Source organism: Numida meleagris, chromosome 1 (genome assembly GCF_002078875.1).
Source record: "Numida meleagris isolate 19003 breed g44 Domestic line chromosome 1, NumMel1.0, whole genome shotgun sequence".
NCBI classification, from domain to species: Eukaryota; Metazoa; Chordata; class Aves; order Galliformes; family Numididae; genus Numida; species Numida meleagris.
In genome coordinates this window covers 13,150,068-13,174,336 of record NC_034409.1, presented here as the reverse complement: position 1 = coordinate 13,174,336, position 24,269 = coordinate 13,150,068, and the positions used below count along the sequence as shown (strand labels likewise).

At 36.1% G+C, this 24,269-nt stretch overlaps 1 protein-coding gene across 3 annotated transcripts in view; it reads left to right on the top strand.

Annotated features, from left to right (window-relative positions):
- ORC5 (origin recognition complex subunit 5) overlaps positions 1–24,269 on the top strand; it is a 70,424-nt gene that overhangs the window by 18,064 nt on the left and 28,091 nt on the right. For 2 of the 3 annotated variants that reach the window (XM_021384548.1, XM_021384547.1), the window contains exons 8-13: positions 150–198; positions 736–826; positions 2,243–2,295; positions 3,945–4,057; positions 6,776–6,823; positions 15,712–15,822. In XM_021384548.1, coding sequence (XP_021240223.1) covers positions 150–198; positions 736–826; positions 2,243–2,295; positions 3,945–4,057; positions 6,776–6,823; positions 15,712–15,822 — 465 coding nt within the window. Of the gene's footprint in view, positions 1–149; positions 199–735; positions 827–2,242; positions 2,296–3,944; positions 4,058–6,775; positions 6,824–15,711; positions 15,823–22,275; positions 22,966–24,269 lie in introns of those variants that run through there. The other variant, XM_021384550.1, reaches the window with a different exon arrangement.

Sequence of the window (24,269 nt, the reverse complement as noted above, 5' to 3'; positions counted from 1 at the left end):
AGAATATTTGGAAGTAAAGCAGCATAATTATTGACGAGAATAATTGGTTTTGTAATCAAAACCAATGAATTATGCCATGTTTTGTATTCTGTAGGTAGATCAAATGTATGATAACCTTCTTAATGTGTTATAATTTTTACTTTCTGTAGGCAGCACTCAATTTTTCTAAATACTGTGAACCAGTGGTCAGAAGAGAAGGTAAGCTTCTTTCCTTAATTTGAGCACGTGTTTGAGTGTGTAAATGTCTTCCTGTTGACTTCCTGGAAGAATGTTTTGATCCTCATTTTGTTCATTTTTCTGGTCACAGCAGTATCACTTAGACCAGTTGCACCCAGTAGGTAACAGTTGCAATAGAAGCGGATTAAGGTTTCTGGTAGTGATGTTTTGAGGAAATGAGAGGGAAAATACTTTGAAAACTGGCTACTCTCCTGTAAAATGTTCTCCTCTCTCAAGCGGCAGCGCTTCTAAGAAGTAGTGACAAAAGTCATTTGTCTATGAATAGACTCAGAAGAAAGTAAAAGCAGAGGTTCTGTCAAACTGTCCCAGAGTTTATCAGGATAACCACAGAGAAACATCCTTGCATTGTATTATGTGCATGCAAATGTGTAACTGTAAGGCAGCGTTTAGATTTACAGTGTTAGTTTGTGTCCTGCCTGCGACTGTTCAGATGCTGTAGATGTGGTTTGTGTTCCATGAGTTAGACATTTAAGAGAGTTTTATTTTGGCTTGGTGCAGCAAAAGAACGTGACACTCGTAAGCTCTGGAAAAATATTGAACCTCATTTGAAGAAGGCAATGCAGACAGTTTACCTCCGGGAAATATCCAGGTATTTTTCTGTGATTTCTTTTTCTGTTTTTTTTAACAAGCTTTCTTCCTAAATATTTACTTTGTCTCAATTAACTTTAATGGACAGTGTATCTTTTTTCCTGGATAGAATCTTTACTCTTTAACCTGCATTTCTTTCTTGCCATAAAATGTTAAAATAAGATACCTTATTTTTAAGGAGGAATCTTTTAAACAAATCTGTATTCATACTCAGTACTGATCTTTGTTACACAGTCTACTCGCAATCTTCTTAACTTTTTATATTCTCTTATGTCTTTTCTAATTAGTATGCAATATAAGATGATGATGTAAAATAGCTAGTTTTCCCTCTTAACTATTTTTTTATTTTGAATTTGAATTTTGCTATTTTTTATTATAAATTTCAACTTTTTTCGTAGTGGTTCTAGGATTTACTTTTGCATATCTCTAAGCACCTGAGGAATTAAAATAACCATATTAATTTTTCTGGCCGCAAAACAGTAATTACTCCTGGGTTTTCTTCTAAGTTTAAGTTATGGCGATAGAGTTTTGTTATATGCTGTTGTGCTGCCTGGACCAAGATGAAAATGAAACTTTTTTTCCTACCTTTGAGGTAGACAATGTATGAAATATTGGGTTAATAATTTGGTCGAACAGTCATTACGATTTGAGTACTACATCAGCTCTCATTAAGCTCTTTTTGTAAATGTTAATGGCTCATGGCTGATGAACCTAGTATGTGATAAGAAAATTACGGACCGGAATTCAGCTGAGGGACTGTTCGTGAGGATCTTTAAAAATGCAGTGATACTTTAACAAAGTGTTGTTGTTTGTGGTGTACTAAGTGATAATGTGAAATCATGACACGCTAATAATGTCCTTCCTTAGGGGAAGCTTTAAGGTGAAGATTTCACTATTAAGTGAAACGCCAAGCTGCTTGCAGACATTCCTTTTCACTGTCAAAATGTTTGTCTTGATTTTACCAAAGCTTTTCAAAGAAGAACAACAGCTGCTTCCTTTTCCGTACACAGGCTTCAAAATTCCGGTGTGGAGTAATTTTAGTGTTGTTCTCATTAGGATAAACATGGTTAAGCAAAATAAGATTAATAAAAAATCAGAACTATCAATATTTTTACTTCGTTCAGCTTTGTTTTAAAATGCTGTAGTAATTGGATGGAAAGGAATAGAAACTTTATAATTAGCTTGTACTCAGTTTTACTTTTATACCTTAATATAACATTATATTCTGTATTTTTCATCATTGAAACTTATATTCAATATAGTAAGACTTGATATTCTTAATTATTTTTTTACTGTAGCCTAGCTAGAGTCATATAATTGAACAACCTACTTGGTATTTGTTTATATTTCACTAAAAGAGGATTTTACATGGGAATAACAAATATTACTTCACATACTTGCATTTTCTGTCTTTTAGCTCACAGTGGGAGCGATTACAGTGTGAAGAAGGAGAACTTGGGCAGATAAAAGGTGCCAAATACAGTAACTTTGCAGAAGCTTGTAATGTAAAGTGTATACTCTTCTGTTTGATTTGATCACTGTTGCCTCATAAAGCCTGGCTGGAATTAATGTGGACAAGGATACCTAGTGTTCAGTTATCCTGTTCAGGGAAGTTATGTTTTCTTTGAGAAGGCCTTCCACAAAGAACTTAACTATGTATTCCCCTTCCATGTATCCTAGGAGTGATTTTTCCTAAGGTGCTATTTGGAGTACAAGCAAATTTCATTAAATCAGTATTTCTCCATCTAACAATGGATGAGAAAAGGGCTGACCCCTCTCCTAACTGTAAACCTATGCAAGCCAACTGGCAGAACTGTCTGTGGAGTGAAGTCAGTGTTATACCTGATGCATTGTACTGGTTTACCACATTCCTAAGCAAAACAGATGTCCTATGGCCATCAAATGCTATTTACCACCAGCTTAATGTAATATAACATGCATGCTTTAAAATACTAAATTTTACTGCAGATGTAGTTGAGGAAATAGTGCATGATGCAACATTAGCAGATCAGGTGTAGAAATAGACAGTTGTTATTAAACTGATGTGTCTGCATGTGATTTTTTTTAATTTGTTGTTCCATGCAATCAGTATGCAATACAAAACATTCTCATTTGTAAATTAAAGCTAAAACTTGCTGTAATTTTGTGACTACCTGAAAAGAAATTACTAGCTGTTATCTAGGGTGCTTCTCATCACACTGTGAGCTCTGATTCTCAGCCTTTAAACTTCTTTAATTCCTTCATCTTTATTTGCTGATGTTTGTGGATTAAGCCATAAGGGTAGTAGTACTTTAAAGAACAAGAAACAATTGAAGTAAATACCTGTAAATGAAGAAAGCACAAGAGAGATCTTCTAGTTATCTCCATACTTTGACAAATCATGAAGTAAGATGGTTTGATCATTGTACGTGAGCTGTGTGAAAGAAACAACTGTGGTGACAAGAATGAGGATATTTAAAAGGAAAAATTACAAAGTACATTAAAAAGAAGGAAGGAAAATACTCAGTACACTGTACTACTTGTGCTTGTAATACATAAGACTCTTATATGAATGAAGTATATTATGTAGCGCACTAGGTCAACTGTATTCAGTTTGAAGTCTTGAGAGCGTTTTCCTTTTTATAGAAAATAAAGGAGTAGCTAAAAATGATGAGATGCTGAACTGCTGCTCTGAGATGCAGCACCGGTTCTGGTGGCATGGCAGCCCAGTTCCTTGCTGAGCTGCATCTTCCAGAGTCTGGGATGTCTGTTCATTTGTTCTGTTTGCCGGAACAATGTCCTTGAATGAAAGTATCCTTGAATTATTTTTACGGAGATCACACTTCAGTGGTTTTTGAATTGCTGATTTTTAAATACTCCTTACAGAGAAAAATCTGTAAGGAGTTCAGGATGCGTTTTTTGTTTACCTTCATGCCACCATTCCTTGCCCTTCTCTGACTTCATATCTGTTGTAACAGCTTTGTCAAAAGAAGCCATACTCACTTATTTACAGGAGTACAGCTGGAGAAAAGGAAAACATATAGACTTCAGTATTGAAACAGGAGAATACAAACCACTGTAATTTGAAGTCTGGAGGTTTATACATCACTGAAATCTGCTCTCAATTGTTTCTGTTACAGGACTTTCTGCACACGCACATGTGGAACTTCCTTACTACTCCAAATTTCTTCTAATTGCTGCTTACCTTGCCTCCTACAATCCTGTTAGGACAGATAAGAGATTCTTTCTTAAGGTAAAGAGTGTTTTTTTTCTTATTCAGGAATCCAATATTCAGCAATAATGGTTGTTCTGGTTTAAAACTCTTTGACCGCTTCTTTGTGTGTATGATATATTTATCAACACATGCATGTGTGCGTGAATATATGGTATTCATGGCAGATAAGGGTGAGCAACTGAAAAAAAAGTAAGAACAAGAGGAGAAGACTTTAAGAATATTCTTTTCTTCTCGAAGAAAAGTTGTGAATACATGTTTTGAAGTTTACTCCAGTTCATAGTGAATGATAAGCTATTATGTTAGTAGTTTAATGAGTTTCATGTTTCTGGTACTGAAGATTTTTCTAGACCTTTCTGTCTAGTCCTTTAATAAGGGTGGATGTGTACTTGTAGTAAGTGCTGATTGACAAATTTTCTTTATGAGCATCTTTTGTTCTTTTTACTTGACCAAAGCAATTTCATAGTAAGTGCTTTATTTGCTAAACAAATGTTATTGGCCAGATTTCTCTATGTTAGTCCTGGAACTCAAACAAGAAAGCCCGCAAGAATCAAGTCAAGTAAGACATATCACCTAAAGTGTTAACATCTTTCTTGCTTGTGTTCACTGTACAGCCTTCTGAATTTAATTTTTTCCTATCTCTTTTTTTTTTTATCATTTCTGAAGTTGATTTCCACTCTGGCATCTGAACCATACTCAACTTTCCCCCAGTAAATGCAGTGTGAACTTCTAAGGTTTTTGAGGCAGGGACAGTGTAGGCATTTCAATCAGTGATATTAAATATTTTCCCCAAGAATTGGTTGAAACAGGAGCAGCTACTGTTCTTGCTGCAAATATCATCAGATAGCAGTTAGCAATTCATCAAGTGCTGGGGAAAAATTCAGAAACAGGTTCAACTCAAAGCCAAACAAATAACAATTTTGGGTATGCCTTCAAGTTGTGTGTTCTTGAGTCATACTGACAGTGAAAACAGAATATGGTTTTGTCAGGGTTGTAATGAGATTGCAAGTAGATCTCAGAAAAAATATATCTTTGAGAAGTTAACTGATGGCTGCCAGAAAGCAAAAGGGATGCAAACATAAGGATGAGCATTGAGGTGTTAATCTGCACTACTAGTATATATGCTAGGCTATAAATTGTTGTGAGCTGTGGGAGTCTGGAATATTATGAGCTTGATAAAACTGTGAAGTAATAATGGACGGTGATGCTGTTAATTATGTGAAACTTCAAATACTGTGTGCAGATTAAATGAAAAATAAGTTGCTTTTAAAATATCTTTAATAAAATAAAAGAATAATCTATATGAATTTTTCACTGTATTGATTTAAAGAACACTAAAAACTACCTGAAAATGTTTTGTTGTACTCGCACAGAAACAGGGTACCTGCTCAGTTGCTTTGAAACACCATTGAATAATTGGAATACACCATATGGAGATCACAGCATAACCTTTAAAGTGCATAAAATGTGTGTTGTGATCCATCACTATTATGCCATGTAACCTCAGGTTTGATTACGTTCCCTTCCAACAGTTCTCTGTTATCAGACCAGTTCTCTTTTCAGAGACATAAGAAGATTGCTTTGCTATGTGTAGTATGTATTAACTGAATGAACTGTGGTTTTTAAGTGTGGCAAATTATTTATAGAAAACTCAGTACAATATTACACTCTTCAAAAGTCAGTCAGAAATGTCACAGTTACTGAGGTCTTGACGTGGCTGAGTATTGAGCTATAAGTGCTAAATGTGAAATTTTAATCATTAAAATGGACAAAAGATTCCTTTACTGAAGATAATTTTTTTCCAAATTCATTGAGTATGCTAAGAAGATATACTTACTAATGCTTCTCAAGGTAGTGGAAACATGTATCAAGTGATATTTTGAGGATTAGCACTGAAATATGTTAAAGAATATTATAATGGAACGTCTCTGGTAATTTTGCATCATTTATCCATGCCATCCTTCATTTCTTTCTCTCTCTTAATATGTTTTTTAACCTGTTTATTTATAACATCTTCTTCACTACATTTGTGTCCTTATTTTGCCCTCCCATTTCAGTGAAGAACACTTCATATTTTCTTAGGACAATTTTCTTTCTTAAGGAGGCTCCTTTTTAAATTGCTTTTGTTTGTTTGTTTTCCCTTTGTGTTTCACTTTGTCTGTTTCCTCCTTGGACTTGAACTGTTTTAATGTTGTATAGATTTACTTCTCGTTTGCCATTTTGCTAATTTGCAGACTGTCTAAATTCTAAAATGGGGGAGATAAAAAATGAAAATTTAGATGGACGTATTTTTAAAAAATCAAGGAGTCATCATTTGAACTTCTCTGGAATGAAAAAGAAATGAAAAATCTCTTTTCATGATATGATTGAGGGCTGGAGGAAGGAGGTAGCAATGAACAATATTAAAAACAAATTTTCACTTGTTCTCACCAGTTCTGGGTTAGAGCAGAAAAAATAAATTATGCATTCCATCAAAAAATATTAGAGTGTTGTTTTGTACCACTTGGGACGCGATGAAGCAAGAGCTAAGGCAAGTGTGATTTTAGGACTTCTAGTAGGAAGAATTACTGAGCAGCATCAGAGACATATGTACTGGAGGTGTAATAAAAAAGCAGAACTGTACTAGCATACTGCCAGACATACTGCATGATTCTTTTTGATTCATTCAATTCTGTCACTGCAATAGAAGAACAGAAAATAATTTGCAAATCATATTTGCTCTTGTCCATTGTTTTACAGCATCATGGGAAAATTAAGAAGACCAACTTTATGAAGAAACATGAAAAGGTATCTATTTTGTCTTTCAAAGCTGAGCTAGACTTTCTTACTACTGTACTACTGATTTCATACTTTGTTTTGCCCTGTATTCTTTACTGTAGAAACACTAAGCATTTAAGCGTTACTTAAAATAAGTTATTGGTGCATTTATTTTACTTTATGTACATTTCTGTATGATGCATGCATTTTTATTTCATTAGAATTTGCTGTGAATTTATCCTCCATATCTTTTGTATAGCTAAATGTGCTCAATAAAGCTATTTAAAGGTCATCATAGAATGGCTTGGGTTGGAAGGGACCTTAAAGATCATCTACTTCCAGCCTCCGTGCCACGAGCAGGGTTGCCACCCACCAGCTCAGGCTGCCCAGGGTGGCATCCAACTTGGCTTTGAATGCATCCAGGGATGGGGCATCCTCAGTGTCTCTGGGCAACCTGTCTTACCACCCTCTGAGCAAAGAATTTCCTTCCATCATTTAACGAAAATCTCCCTGCTTCTACTTCAAAGCCATTTCCCTTTTTGTTATCACTATCAGACCATGTAAAAAAATTCTCCTTCCTGCTTATAAACTCCTCTCAAGTACTGGAAGTCTTCAGTGAGGTCTCACAGGAGTCTTCTCTTCTTCAAGCTAAACAAGCCCAGCTCTGTCAGCTTGTCTTTGTAGGAGAGGTGCTTCAGCCCTCTGAGCAACTTTGTGGCCCTCTTCTGGACCCCCTCCAACAGCTCCACATCCTTGTGCTGGGGGTCTCAGGCCTGGATGCAGTACTCCAGATGTGGCCTCAAGAGGTCAGAGCAGAGGGGAAATTTCCCTCCGTGCTGTCCACCCCTCTGTTGATGCAGCCTAGGATACGGTTGATCTTCCAGGCTGCAGGCATGCGCTGCTGGTCATGTCCAGCTTTTTGTCTGCCAGCATCCCCAAGTCCTTCACAGGACTTGTCTCAGTGAGTTCTTCTCTCAGTCTGTACAAATATCTGTAATTGCCATGTGCTTGGCCTTGTTGAACCTCATTAGATTTTTGTGTGCCCACTTTTCAAGCTTTTCCAGGTCCCTCTGGATGGACTTCTGTTGTGTCAACTGCACCACTCAGCTTGATGTCATCAGTGAACTTGCTGAGGGTGCACTCAATCCTAGAACATGTCATGAGTAAAGATAGCATGTACAGAAGAGCCAGGTTTCAGAATTTGTCTAAAGCATATTAAAATAACAAATTAGTTTGAAAAACAAATCACTTTAATTCCTAGTTATGTTGAAAGATATAAGGGCTTGAATTTGTGTGTTGAGGCTTGGGAACTTTGCACTCCGGTCTGTTGTTTATGTAGAAAGGGTCAAGTGACCAAAGGAAATATACCATCAAACTATGAACTAAACTTGTCATGGTTATAAATATCTTAACGTAACTGATTTCAGTGAAGCTGTACCAGTTTTTACTGACACATGCTTGATGTACTAGGAAAGCAAGTACTGGTGTGTGTATTTGTAGATGTAATGTCAAAGGAAAAACCAAACTTTTACATTAGTAATCTGTTGAGTTACTTTTGGATGAATCCTAGAATCAGGACCAGTGCAGACAGCACTAAATCCATGCAGAAATCATCATTGTATCCTTCCTTCTCTGTGATACGTGCACTGTGGGTGTAAAATTTAATTTGATAATTTCTTAGCTTAATAGCCCTTCCTTCTGAACCTGCCTGTAACTTCTTCCCTAATTTTTCTTTTGGCCCTGCAGGAGACTAGAGTCCTTGAGTATCCTGTTTCTGTAGTGGTGCAGATTATACTTGTGAAAATTTGATTTTAATTTTACCTCAACCATCTGTTGCACCTTTATGTAGATAATTATGTATACATAAAAATTCTTAAGTCTTTGAATACACGTGTCCTGTACACGTAGATGTCATATGCATCTTCTCTCTGGCACACGGACTCCAGAGATCTTTCAGAGCATTTAATTATTTTAAGGACTGTTATCTTCTTGAAATACATCCACATCTTAATTAGTTGGTAAATCATTTTCAGGAGAGGGAGAGGAGAAATAATTGCTGTATCTTAGACCAGGATGTTCTTCCTGCAGCTTCTGCGGGAGAGGTGGTTTGTTTTATTCTCTCAGCAATAGGATTTTCAGCCTGAGTGATGAGATGGGAACAACCAGGGAGATGAGAACAGCTTGGGATGTGAAAGAAAGGGGAAAATAAGAGATTTGATGACAGAATATAGAGGTCACGGTCACCTTAACTGTACTGTAGAGCTTGTTCTTCTGTGTAATTGTTTAATGCACTTATATCTGAATTTACTTCTTAGTGCTCAGAAGTGCTTCCATTAATGATGAATTTCTTTCATTTTGTTACTGTTCCTGCAGCATCAGACCATGCAGACACAGTCTCTGCCCTGTAGTCCATTTACATTTTCATGGAAACTGACTACTACCCAGTAGGTTCAAAAACAGAACAGGAAGAGCTATTGAGGAAAGAAAAGTAAATGAGGGTAACTGACAAGATCCATGTAGTTATGTAAACAAAATTAATGGTCCAAAAATTTAAGGTTTCAGTTACTTTTTTTTCTTTTCAATCTTCATTAGATTAATTCTCGTTTTGTTGGTTTTCCATTTAGTCTTGTGCTGAAGCATTGAGCTGTTGTTCAGAAAGTGTGATTAAATGTGTGCATTTAAATAAACTTGCTTTATTGCCCACTTGTAGCAAGTAAGTTTCATAATCAGGACAGCCCAAATTGCAGATGATCTCATTCTTGTATTTTTGTTGTATTAAAAATTAGTTACTTTGAAGGAATTAAGACTTTGTAACCCTATAAATCAAATATACTGAACAGAAGATATCTGCTATGTTACATTTAACTGATTGCATGCAAGAAACTGAAATACATCTTGGGGAACGGTTAGTAGGGCAGAACTTTGTAGCATTTCAAGAGGCCCTTTGCTTCTACAAGAGCTCTGGTTTTCTTTATAGCTGACAGGTAAAAGGACCCTGTTGCTCTTAACAGTTGATGCCAGAAATTGTAACTGCTTGTACGCCACAGTCTGGTTTTGAAATTTTTTCAGGCGCTGTTCCTGCAATAGTAGAGAAAAGGACTGCAGGTCCCACAGGGATCTTCCAGACCAGCGTTTCTTTTACTGCTAACTTTTATAAATATTGCACAGAGATGCAGTGACCTAGATGTAACCTTGTATATTTGATTTTACAGTGAAGGAAATGGAAAAAAATATAGGAATAAAGGATTACATATGTAGTGTTATAAGTAGGGCTCATGTGCTTGTGTTTTTCACACCGATTGTGTGTGCTTACGTACCTTTGCTTAGAAAAACTTGTCTAACATCATATTTACAGTTCTCATTCACTAAAATCCAAGTGAGGGCTGCATCTAAACTAGTCTCCTGTAGACAGTGCAGAGTCAGTTGATGGGGGCATTGGAGTGCAGGGCAAGATTCATCTCATGCTGAAGTAGGTTCTGTGTTGAATCGGATGAATTGCACCATAAACTATATTGATTAGATTTCTACTGGCTGTAATTGGAGCTTAGGAAACTAGTTTGGCTGTACATATCCACTTGTCAGGAGGCTAACATTAGGTGAAATAAATCCTGCCTTAAATGTTTAGGTATAGCCAGGCTTAAAATCTGGAGGCATTGCTTTCTAATTAGAAAAAGTAAATCTTTTTAATTCCCTGTGAGGGGAAAAAATTGCCTGTGTTTACCTTGTTGCAGATAACAGCAGAATTTCTTGGGTTTCTTTGTGTGGGTGATGTGGAACAATGTTCTTCCAGTTTAGTGGCAAGTGAGAGGTTTTTCCTGGTGAAGCTACTTTTGCAGGAATATGCTTCAATAGATGTCAGTCTGTCAGAAGATCAGGTGTATTGGTGGTTGTTTTATTTTGTTGGAGAAGGATTTGTCTACCTTGACTTTAACCTAGGATTTATTTTTTATTGGAATCTCTAGTATACACCTTATGATGCTCCGGCTGTATAACAATGAGGGGGATTTAAAAATACTTTCTGCTCAAAATGTGAGAAGTATAGTTCCATCTTTTAGCATATGATAAAAAAGGTTGAAAATTCAGCCAGTTGAGGTTAAGAATTTTCAGTGTTTTGTGCAGGCAATTTAGTTTGGGTTAAGCTTTTACTTTTTAAGGAATGCTTCTGATCCTCATTCTTGTTCATGAAATTCTGAGATGTGAATATGGGGTTTGGAGTTGTAGAACTGTGAAAGGCTTAGGTCATTTAAACACTGGGAACATGAAACTGCACAAGCACGCGCACTGACAACTGGGGAGGAGTTTTGTTTTTGTTTTTTTAACCCCTAAGCAAGGGCATGTAGATTTGATTTGATAGATCTAAAAATTCATGAATAATTTTTCTGAATGTGGAAGATGTCTTTCTTTGTGAAATGATATGAGGGTTCCCTTGGGTTTTTTGCAAGTTCTATTTTATGCAGTATTTTGCCTCAGCTCATTCCAGAAGATCTTCATAAATCTTACTCTTCACCATCTTCTGCTTGGAAGAATTTCTGAACTGTTCCTGCTCTTAAGGGAATTTATTTCTGCCAAAGAATTCCGGTAAAGTGTAACTTCTAGAAGAAGCATTTCATTTTATTTAACTCTCCTGGCTTTTCCAGAAGAAAGCATTTCTCAAATTTGAAAATTCAAATCTGTTAAAGCAGAGAGATGATAATGCGAAGAAAATGGACTTGTGAAGTAACGGTATACTAAATGCAACTTCAGGAATTACTGTGTGCTAATTGTGCTTACTGGTTACTTGGAGTGTACACCTTTTAATAGTTCCTGTATGTTTGATGACTTTTTCTGGTTGATATTGGAGAATATGCTTCACAGAACTGCTGTGTTTAGAAGCAGAAGTTTAGGGGATGGTGCAGTTTGTATCTTCCACCGTATCTGAATTCCAACTGAGGATGCTGTACTAGAGTGAATTGGGCTTTTCAGCATATATGGTTTTAGTAGAGTTTTGGTGACATATTTCTGATATTACTGCTTCCTTTGTTAGCCAAGAGATAGATTTTGGGACACCTCCTGGATTTTAGAAGCTAAAACATGTATTGGAAGTGTTCTTTTGTTCTGCTGAAGAAACGAGTTTTCTAAAAGCTAATGCCACAGAGGTGCTGTTGGTATATTTGAGTGATGTTCTTTTCCAGAAGCATTTTAAACAAACTATCTTCTGAAATTCCTCTTTAATCTTGGCTGCTTTGCTAGTAAGAATAAATCAACTCACACTACAGAAAAGGAAGCTGAATGTCAAAGTAGAGAGAATGAAATACACACTTAAAAGGAAACAAGTATTCTCCTTATCAGAACTTTTGACAATATGGGTCATGAATACATCTCTGTTTTCCTGACAGTATTACTTGTGTAGAGGAGAGTTTCGTATTACCCAGTTCTGTGCTGTATAAACTGTACTTCTCCTTTTTGTAAAATGGCTTACTTTAAAAATACTTCAGAGAAAATTTTATGTTGCAAATCGGGAACTTGTTTCTGTGTTTCCTTTTGAATTCACTGTTACTACATGCAGTAGTCTGCAATGCCTGAAATATCTATCAGTTTGTCTGGTAGCAGCTCTTGGGAGTCAAAGAGATGGCTTTGGGCTCAGCCAGCTGAACTCCTTAATTTAGGCAGCTGAAGTCCTGGGAAGGGGATATCCGCCGGGCCCTCACGCTTAGCAGTCTTTGGGCCACATCTGGAACTGTGTGCAGTTCTGCCCCATCTCCGGTACAGGACATATCAGTGAGGTGGCCAAGCTCATCCTCATGGTAGTTAAGGGCTGGAGCACTTGTCCTATGAGGGGAGGCTGAGGGAAGGCCCGTCCTGTAGCTGAGTGAGAAACGCTGGGCATAAGCTGAAACAAGTTGTTTGTACTAGGTGTAAGGGAAAGACTTTTCCCTATGGTGAGAGTCAAGAAGTGTCACTGGCTTCCTGGAGAGGCAGAGTGCACTCCGTGTCATTTGAGGTTTACAACACTGAGCTGATGTAGTCCTGATTAACCTGTTTGGCCTCCCAGCTGACCCTGCTCTGAGCAGAAGGGGTTTGAATTGAGACCTCCTGAAGCCTGTCTATCTGCACACTGATGAGATCCCCACAAACCTTTTCTTCTCAAGGTTAAGCAGTCCAGCTCTCAGCATCCTCGTATGACAGGTGCTCTGGGGTCTATTCAGTTTGCACATAAATTTAGATATCTTTGAGTACAGTAGCCAGCGAAGCTCCTGTGTTGTTCAGAGGGAATCTAGTCAGGCTACTTCGAGTGATTTACCAACCATTACGTGGGCATCTACAGGAGGGTCCCTCTGGCTCCATTGACTGGATCTCTAGTGAGTGCAGTGGGAGTGCAGACAATTAAATTTAGGTCTTTAAATCAGCAAGGTGAATCCTGTTATTGTACTTTTCCACTTTGCTATGTAAAGAGTAAAGCAGTTTAGAAACCTACGAGAACAGGTGAATGGATGGAGAATTCAAATCAGTTAATGCTTAGCAACAAATCAATACATCAGTTAATATTGGTCTGCTTCAAAGAAGAATGCTGTTGGTTAAGTTTCTTAAGATCTAGATGCTTATGAAAGCTAGGAAAGGTGTATGTTTAAATAACTTTCTTACAAGCAAGTGTATTATCTACTATTTTTTGAAGATGAAGCCATAGTTTTGTCACTGTGACTAATCAGTGAAAGTGGCTTAGATATATATATGAATTTAGTAGCTGTGATGAGCTTTCATCCTCATGCATATATCCGATATTTGGTTGTTGGTGCTGAAAAACTCATCAGAGCTATGTTGTATGTTCTTGTAGCAATTATGTGAAAATCAGTGGGTCTGCAAATTGGGTCTGCTTTATATTTGTACATGGCTTGCTATTGTTCTTTGCCAGAAGTTTAGTGGTAGACTCCATCTGAGTTCAAAAAGTCAGTTCTCTGAGACTCTAGCAGCAGTGAAGCTTTATAGTCTTATCATATGGAAGTGAATGAATCTTGCTGAATTGTGTGAGCGAGGTGGTTGGATCAGATAACCTCCAGGCACCTCCAAAAGTGCCTTCCAGTCTCAACCATTTTGTGATTCTGTAGCCTAATATAAACGAAGTGGAATTCAAGAATCTGTGCTGTGTTTTCGTAGCACTGCTGCCTTGTCTGTTGCTATAGATTAAAAGAAGTACCACATGTGAAGCAGAGAAAAAGGGAAAACTAAGTTTTAAATTTTCTATGCTGTTTTTTCTTTCACGTGGATTTTGAATGGCTAGAATAACTAGGTTAGAGTCTAGTAAAGCGTGTCAACAGGAATACGTAGTTGATCCCCTGTGCATTTACTTGGTCACTAATTCCTTTAAAAACAGACTTCAAAATGAGTAAGTATTTGTGCTAAACTCTACCTTCTGGCAGCAGAATGTCCCTGCCTGTTCCTTTAGTTATCAATGAACATTAGAGAATTTTTTGCTCTAGCTGTATTTTTTGTATGTGAAGTTATTATACTGTCAGCCTTAACTCTGTCGTGTTGACAGGAATAAGATTTCCTTACCTCTCTTCATATACTTGTCTTCAGCATCATTAATTGACACTCATTCTGAATCCATAAAGTTTAAATCTGCGAACATTATTGATTTCTAGATAAGTTCTTAATTTTAGAAAATCTTAAGCAGCTGAAGTCTTCTGGCAATTGTTGTAGAGCAGAATGTTACCTTTTATTTCAATATAGTATTCAGAGGAGTCAGTGCATTTGCTGCTCCTACCACAAGTTTTTACTCTACTGAAGTATTACACGAAACACAGGGCAAGCAATTAGAGTGCTCTTGTGCCTGCACGTTAGTTTTCTTTATTGGAAGGGACTAAAGTAAAAGCTACGAGTCAAACCCATGAAAATGTGATCAGATTTAACAGTGGAAAATCAGGTGATATCTTTTAAACTATAAAATATATACTCCGTCAATTTACTATAGTGATGTTCTAGACTATGAGGCTGCCTATCAGGATGGTTTAATATGGCATTTTAGATGAGGAACTCTTGTTTGAAACATTTGATGCTTTTTTTTTCTACAGTCACTTAATCTGTACTTTTCAATTTGTTTTTGACAAAAATATGATTAGAATTAGAAGTAAAGCACCTCATGCTATTGTGTGTGATGTAAAGTTAATGCAGTGTGGCCCATTTTGTTTTCAGAGTATTAGGTTTTCTGATTTCCAGCTGGCTTTTATAAGAACCTTATATAACTGCCATCGAAACAGAGAAACAAGTGTATGGCTAAGAGAGGAAAAGATTAGCTAACATGAGTTAAAGCGGATGAACTTTTTCAAAATGAAAATATCTAGTAAAACATTTGTTTTCTGTAGGGATAACACACAAAAACATACTTAAAAAAAACGTTTCTTGCAGATTTTTAAAAACTACTGTTATGTGCAGTTCTTCTCAGCCAATTCTGGATTATAGACTATAGACAGTAGAATAAATCTAAACATTTTGACTTTTTACTAGCTAAAAAATTGTTAGCTTTTAAGAAGTCTAACGTGTCTTGCCATTGATAAACTGAAGAAAACTATTTGTACCTCAAAAGTGCTATAAAATCTAGTCTTTCCTCTTTAATCCATAGATCGGACATGGTAATTTAATAGGACAGGTAAATCTATAAATCCAGTGACAGGAAATTTGATATCAGATCCTCTGTTATAGCTCAGAATGTTCCCATTTATTGTGCAGTTTGAACTCTTGGCATGTTAACTAGAGCTCTATGTCTGTATTTTTATATTGATCGGAAAGCATATATTCAGTGTTTTCCACAGTATGTATGAGGCCATAGATCTAAGACTACTGTGAATGATTATGCCTCCCTAGAGACTGAAAACTGCAAGAATAGCATCTTGTGGTACTCTGGGAAAAATCTATTGGATTTAAAACTCTTGTTTGTTTTGCAGACCAGCAATCACCTTCTTGGACCAAAGCCATTTCCTCTGGACAGATTGTTAGCGATATTATATAGTATTGTGGACAACAGAGTTGCTCCAACTGCAAATATATTTTCCCAGGTGAGTACATATGTACTTGCTTTTATTTCCTGTGTATTGTATGTGGAATTTTTGAAAAGGTTTCACATTGGTATGCGTGTGGGTTTTTTGTGGGTTTTTTAGTCGCTATTTTAATGAAATATAATGAGAAAATAACCACATTATTAATTTAAGTTGAAGTCTCGGGGTAGTATTTGTCTGTATTAGTAGTTGTGAATGCAAGCTTTTATCTGTGTAATGATCTAAAACTTTATAATAGCTACAATTTTTCTTGATCATGGGATTTTACATGTTGATTAGCTTGTTGGATTCTCACTGAAGTCTGTGAGCCTTCTTGCATTTCAGTTTAAGTGTATAAATGTTCTGTATCCTACGGACACAATTAGTCACTGATAATGTGTTACAGAAGTTGTAGTAGTCAAGAAAGTGCAGAAGGAGGAGTAAGGTCTTTGAAGGTGAAAAGTATCTGCTGTGGTATATGTATGTCATAAGGATGATGTTTTTCATTTGGACCAACTTCAGCTGTTTTGCAGAGGAGAGTCAGTTTCCTGTTTCACTAGATGGCAGCATAACTATAGTGTTGAGTGAAATGCAGTAAATCCAGGATTCTCTCTATTCTCTCAAAAGCTCTGGGTTTATCAGTTGTAAATATCTACTCTGTATAAATAATTTCCTCATGTCAGCTTGATTCTTACAGCTTTGACAGCCACCTGAGATCATCTCTGTTTCCACTGCTTTCTTGCTTTCCAGTTGTGGTTAACTTTTACTTTGAAATATTTTCTACCTCTACTTGATAAATCTCAAATCAAAGATGGCTTAAATATGATGTTTGTTATCACGCAGAATTCTGTGAAACACGTTCAAGATATCTAACAAATTTTGCAGCTGTTTTAGTCATCGCTGTTCAACATTCACACGTGTTTAAGTTGGCAAAATTCATCTCTCATATTTGCAGAATAATCCACCACTAATAATACACATTGCAAAATCAAGAAATGCAAGACCTAGTGAATTGTAGTACTTTGTTTAATCAGTGGCATGTATATTTGTAAATAATGGTAGGGACCTGGCTGCTTTACAGATGCAGTAGGCAGCTACATCTTCATGCAACATATTCTCTCAGACTCCTTTAGTTAAAGGTTATTGTAGGATCTGAGGCACGTGACGTAATTAGGCATGAGCCTCAAAAATCTGTTAATAAAAACATTAACTTTTCTGTACGTAGATCAGCGAATTGCAGCTTGCAGTCTGTACCCCCCTGGGGAGGTCAATGCTTTACCTTTCAGAGGCATTCAGGAAGAAACTAAAAAGAAAACCCAAACAATTTCAGACATGTTTGTGCCCTGTACTTGTTTCTTACCTTTCTCCTGTCATCTCATCTCAAGAATTCACTGTGCTCTCAGAAGGACTCCTAACTGCATGAGTATTTCAAGCTACACGAAGTTTCCTGAGGGCAATACGGTATGAAGGGGCATCAGAGGTTGTTGAAGCAGGCCAGTCCAGCCTTCAGCTGGCTGCAGCCTTATAGCTACTTAGAACTTCTTTGGAACACAAAGAATTCAGGGATGTTAGCGTGAACAGAAATGCTTGATTTTGGACAATTCATTTTTTTTCTTCTGACTCAAATGTCAGAGGCAGCCTGAGATAAACTGCTTCTCTATAAATGCGTGAATTCTTTAATTCTCTGTACTGTGAAGTTTGTCGATCAGTCTAATAGCATCGTATAGGGAAAAGGATGTGATTTATACCTTGACTATTTCAGTTTGCTGCGTCCAGAGCAGTTCTTCTATTGTTTTAAGTTCCAGCGTTGAAGCTGGAACTTAATACAAAGTCAGAAGGAGATTGTCTCAGTTAATGATGTTAGTTAATCGACAAGGATAGAACTGGGATCATTTCAGTAAGAAATGAGGAGGTGTCTTACAAGGCTGTTACAGAGTCAAATAAAATACGACGCAGTCCAAGTAATGTTTGGATTGGTTTCACTTGTGTTCTGTCTACTGTTGATCCACCATATAGGTACTTCTTGGGTTAAACCTTTTTCTCTTTTGTTCGCCTAACGTTTGAAGCTGGGTGTCACAGTGATTTTAAACATAAAAATTTCATTTTAAAGTGAGAAATAGTTCAACACTAGATGGCAGTGTGATCAAAGAGTTGTTATAGGACTTTATTCTTCTGAATATACGCAGATTAAATGTAAAGATATGATAGGAGGGTTCTGTTGAATTGTAACTAGGTTAGGGCAAACAAGTTGAAATTACTTTATTTTGTTATCAACAAATTTATTATTCTCTAGAAACAGTTTTTGCATGAAATTTTAAAATTCACTTATAATGTAGAATAACGTAGAGCAGAATTTTAAGATTTTGAAGTAGTTGAGTTGTACTTCCACTTGAATAGCTTAAAACAGTTCACGTTCCACTGATTTTTACGATTCTGAAGTAATTTCTAAATAATTTTTTAGGAGCTCTATTACCTTACAGCATCTATATTTTTTGCTGTTATATTGCCACAAGTTTTTTTTCCTCTTGCTTGTGTATAAAATAGGGAAATAGTTATTGTACAGAAGTTTTAAAAAAGCTGGAAATCAAACTTCAGTCTTCTTAACTGATTCAGCTTTAATTTTATGTGCTCTTTCATTTGTAGACTAAAAGGCTGTACACGAACCAAATACTTACTAATTCTCCCCATGTATTATCAGAAAATAGCATGCCTCGACTTTAAAGTTGATCAACAATCTCAGTCAGGATTCAAGTACTGGCAGCTGCTTTAAGATCTGTCATGCTGCTGATTTCTTGATGTTTCTTATTGCTGCTTGTTTCTGCGCATAATTTCTATTCATACCAAAATTGTGGTTATTAGCTTTTCAAAATTAAGCTTTCCTTGAGCAGAAAAAATGTCAGTGTTCTGCTTAATGCTTGGGTTTATTAAAAATGTTTCATTTTTACAAAACAGAATTTCAACTTAAAATTTGAATGTTAATGCAACTTTTGCCTTTTAATGTTAGTAATGTTGATAATATTAATTAGTCATTTAACAATCTCATACTTTTTCAAACAAAGTGAAGGTGTGTCTTTCAGCTGTGTGATCTTTGCAGTTGATTCCTACTGTAATTGGGTTATATGAATTGGGTTATATAATTTGATTTGCTCCCCCTGCCCTCACTAATTAGCGGAGGAAACGGCACCAGGGAAAACAAAAAGATGCAAATTTACACTTATGCAAATGAAAATTGTTTCCATTGCCACTTTTAAATGCTGAAATGTCTTCTGTTTTTTTCTTTTTGTGCTATTTTTAAATAACACTTTCACGCATCTAGTGAGGAACTGTTTGAAAGGAAGCAAAAGTATGGTTTTTAGACTACTGATAACAGAATGTATGTGAATATAGGTCTTCTCCAGAATATCCTTTTTTTTTTTTGTTATAGCAGTTTTAATTTATCATGATACTGTTTTTTGACACATTTTGTGTTGCTGTTACGTGTCACCAACTTTGTTTGAATTCACTTGTTTTCTAATCAAGAGATAAGGGAAGTTAAATCAATGATTTCTGTAACCATTTCAGAGGTCAAGATCTTCAAATGTTTTTCTTCAGATGCACTTTTGTGTAATAATGTAATAGATGAAAGATGATGTTACCAGCAGTCAGAACTTGCACAGTTGATGTTCTAATTGGATGTATGGCTAGGTTGAGCGTGTGGCTGAAATATTTTAATGGGGAAAAAATGAAAAATGTTCAGCCAGTGCAGTGATGTGGTATCCAGTCTGCATCCTACAACAATAGCAGCAAAGTCACATATCTGGGTACGCTGGTTGATGTTTCCTAGCAGCTTGCCTTTGCAACCGTGGGGAACCACCAGGACTATGATTTGTGTCGGCATGCACCCACTGTGCAGAGCAGCAGATGTGCGTTGTGTCCAAGTTGAATCGCTACAGGATGGATAGATACCAGGAAACTTTGATATCTTCCACAAGTGCATGTTGCACATCTGTTCGGTCTGGTTTGTAGAAGGATAGTGTTTCATTGTAGATTTCTCCTATTTAGACAAATACAGTATTTTATTTGTAAAAATGTTCGTTAGTATTGAAGAAAAGTGAATATATGCATGGAATGTTATGCAGGAATTATCAACATTTATTTAAATGAAGTGATCTCAATTCACACTGAAGAGGACAAGTGTTGTTCATTTGCTTTTACTTTCTTACATTCATAGAATCATTAAGGTTGGAAAAGACCTCTAAGATCATCTAGTCCAACCGTCCACCTTCTTGTGAAGTGTGCTTTTCATAAAAAGATTGCCTAGCTCTAGTTGCATTTGAGCTATGGTGTTGCTTTTATTCTCTAAAATGGAATCATCTCCTTTGTCTTGCTTACTTTTGCATACTTCATACCTAGTAACGCAACCCAGAATGTCTGGAGAGAGATCTATGCAGAGAGATGCAATAACTTACCTCAGAATGTAGTGATAGCTGAAACTTGCTGATAGGTAACTGCAGTTCTGTCTGCATTTAATGCATTGAAGTTAAAACTGTTACGTTGTTTTAAAATAATTTCTTTTATGTTTATATTTTTATATAAATAGTTATAATTTATATGTATGTATAAATAGTATACCTGTGTATAAAAGCAGAGTATTATATATACCCAATATTAATATATATAGTTAGAATTCATTTCTAATCACAGTGCATTTAGAAAATGAAATTTTCACAAAAGCTGTTTATCTGTGTAGATATATAATGACATATCTGTTATCGTATACTTCACAGCCTGTGTTTCATTTAAAGGTGTTTCTGATCTGTTTAATGCTGGATCAAAGGAAAGCATCTGAATTTCCTTAAGAGATCCACAAATTCCTAAAACTAATGTAAATATGTAAGAATTCAGAAGGAAGGTTAAAAATTAACATTTTCCAATCTGGCAAACCCATAAATGCAATTCCAAGTGATGCTGGTTACAGAGCAAGTGATTTTATCTGCAGGTGGAATAAGTCTACAGCTCTAAGGTTTAGAGTAGTGTGTTAAGTACCAATCCAATACAGATCTATTAGAAATACATAAAACCCCTGATGTATGTAGAATGCTCCCAGCTGGAAGGAGCCAGAGGAATGTAATTTCCCTTGATTAAAATACCCTTTCTTGGAGCGTAGAAGGCTGTCAGGTTTGTTTTCTTTTTCCTTCCTTTCTTGACTGACACACATGGAGTGGATTAAGGAATAACTAATATTGGTGTATGTGAACTGGAACAGTTTATGGCAATTTACCTACAAGATTTATTTGCCCAAGTTTTGTAAGCAGTGTACTTTATATCTTGCTATTTCATATAATTTGATATTTAAACTACTACTTTCTGTTGTTGTTGCCAACTATGTAAAATTCAGATTGCAAGATGAATAAGAGGTATGGTTTAGTTACCTACTTATTTGATGTGGAGTTTGCTTTTACTTTAGGATGGCCTTTCTGAGATACCAGATACTCCTATCCTAGTACTAACTCTGATGCATTATGTTGGATCCTCTTGATGAGGCAACTTTGAGAAAGAGTGCTGTCATCTTAGTGTTTCCCACTTGAAAAAAAGTGTAATTGCTTCTACAAAACTCAGATTGTGTTAATGTTTGAAAATACTCCACTTTCCCTGCTACACTTGAGAACTCTTGGCAAAACTACTCTCTTTGCTCCATCAGCTGTTCCTGTACCTTGTTCCAGCCTTCCTTGCTGTTGCAGGGACTGCTCATAGGAACATCCAACCAACTGAAATGTTTACTGCTAAGATGTGTGGGTTTCCAGAGGAAATGGTCTGGTTAAAAATACATATTGTGTATGGTATAGCTTCCTGTCTAATCAGTCTAAAGACTTTCGCTTCCCAGTATTCCAAAGATAGAATGATTGAACGTAAACAATATACTCTGGGGTAGCTTTCGTTACTGGTAATTTTCATTCCTGGTACAAATAAACTTCCCTTCTTTCAGTGCCTGTGAAGGCACACAGACTCATTTTGCCAGCACAGAATATTATTCTTATATAACATCACAAACAGTTTTATGTACGTTCAGTCTCAAGCATGTTGTGCAACATGTGCATGTATCTTGTCTGTACAGGCCTGTAATGTAGCCTTTCAATCCAGTGATGTCCTGGCTACCAATACCTAATAGATCTTAAAGATTGTCAGAACAGGTTACTTAGCTGTTGGCAAAATTGCAGCTTTATTTTCCATGTCTTCGTAATATTACTGTTGCGTTTGATCCTACCACATATGTTTTTCTGTGGGTGCATGCATCACATGCCTTGTTTTGTTAGATCTATTGATTAGAAAGTTTAGTAATCTATTGGTCAGTACTCTGTTAATTTTTAGTAGGTTGGGAAAGATGGTGATAAGAGGTAATAAATAACTCAGTTTTTTTTTTTTTTCTTCTATTACTGGTCACCACACTGATGTGATGGAACTTCACAACCTTAAATGGGAACTTGTGATGCGTAGCACTGGCTGTGGCAGCTTGAGAAAGCCTGCTTTTTTTTCAGAAGAGAAAGAGAAAACATGAATTTTAACCAGATAGCTGACAATTTTTAAAGTATCAGCATGGCTGTGGATAAAAATAAAAGTAATTCCTAGTGCTTCGTTCCTTCTAGTTTTATTTGGTATGGAAAAGATCTTGTAGAGAAACTTATGTTTGAGCTATGCTGTGTTGTTTGATCTGTCTTGATCTTGTTTCATTTGGAGAGGGTATATTGTTAATGAAACGTTACAGTTTCTTGGGAGGATTTCTTAAGGTATTTTCTTAACCAAATTCTGTTCTGTTCTATTTGAATTCTTTCTTCTTGGTAATTTAGGTAGGAAACTTATTTCTTCAAGGAGCTTCTGGTAGCAGTACCCAGATTTGCACTACGGTTGTTTTTAAGACACAGATTAATGTATATAAAAAGACAAATTGTTGTGCATTATTGAAAACCAGTTTAACAGAAGAAATTCTAGTTATGACAAGAGAGAGCCTACTGGGAGGGAGGAAGGGAAGGAGGACTTCAGATACGGTTGAGTGTGAGGATGATGGATGGAATTTCTAAGTTTGTTCTGTCAATGCTTTTAGTTAGAAAAAATGAAAAACTTTCTTGCTGTATTTGTTTTTTTATTATTTTAGTAGCATCTCTATAAGAATTTGCTGACTCTCATAAACCAGTAAGTAGCTGTACATAATGCTCTTTAAAATTTGTTTACAATAAATTTGTACTTTTCAAATATAATCAAATAAGAAGTGTGATTTTTGAGATAGATATGCAGAGTTACTGGAAGAGTGGTGAAGAATTTTAAATACTCTGAATCTGTTAACAATTCTTGCAGCCCTATGATCCTTACGTATTCCTTTGTGCCCTTACATCATATATTATGTGGTGTAAAACGGAATTTGTTGCATCAATCAACGGTTTCTTTAACTCCAGTTTTATCAGTGCATTATTTATGAACAGTATTTGAAGCTTGAAATTTTAACTATAAAAATGCGTTACTGTATAAAAGAAGTAAATATGCATACATGAAAGTCAGAGCAGGGTTTGTCTCCTCCCAAACTTTGTCCTTTCCATCCCTTTCTTCACATGCTTATTTAGAAATTGGTTTCATCTACTTAATGGAACATCATTTAATACTCCAGGAACAAATTCACACTGTGTTTACATCAAGCAGTTGCAGCTGAAGCTTGTTAGTGATTGCCTCCCAGATTAAAAAAAAAAAAAAAAAAATGTTCACTGTGGTACATGAACTCCTATTGTTTGGAGATAAATAATCGGCTCATCCCCTCTTTAGGGAAGAACAAAGAACATAATAGTACATCTGGTTCATCTGTTAAAACAGCAAAGATTAATTAAGCAAATACTGCACAACCACTCTTGATAACATATATATCTAAAAACAGCTTGTGTATGATAAGTTTTATAATCGCTTTCCTTTAACTATTTACTGTATGCACAGAACTTGTTCCAGAATTATCAGCTATTTGTCAAAATGACTTAGGATACAACATGGAGATAAAGTAAATTGGAGAATTAGGGTAGAGTTTATTACTTCTCTTGCAAATCTCTTGTATGGTATGAGAGTAGAAAGAACCTGTTGAACACTCAGGTGACATAAATGCTATTCATAAATTTTATTGTTCTCTTTCTTAAAAATAACTTGGATGATTTCTCTGCTAATATGGATCGCAGACTGGGAAAAGGAGCCATCTCCTTACTGAGAATTTGTGTAGAACCTGGTTCAGTGAAATACAATTTCAGGACTAGAACAGGACTCGGGTCAAATAGCAATATAGCATCCCAGTTTCTCCACTGCACTGGTGACTATAATTATTTCCAATTCTGAGTTGAAGACTACCCAAGGCCAATTTTACTACTTTTACTTTGTACTACTGCTGTTGTCTTTTTTACCTAAATACCTTGACTTCCTCCTTGGCATTTCCCTCTGCAGAGTTGTAAGGGCACAGATATTCT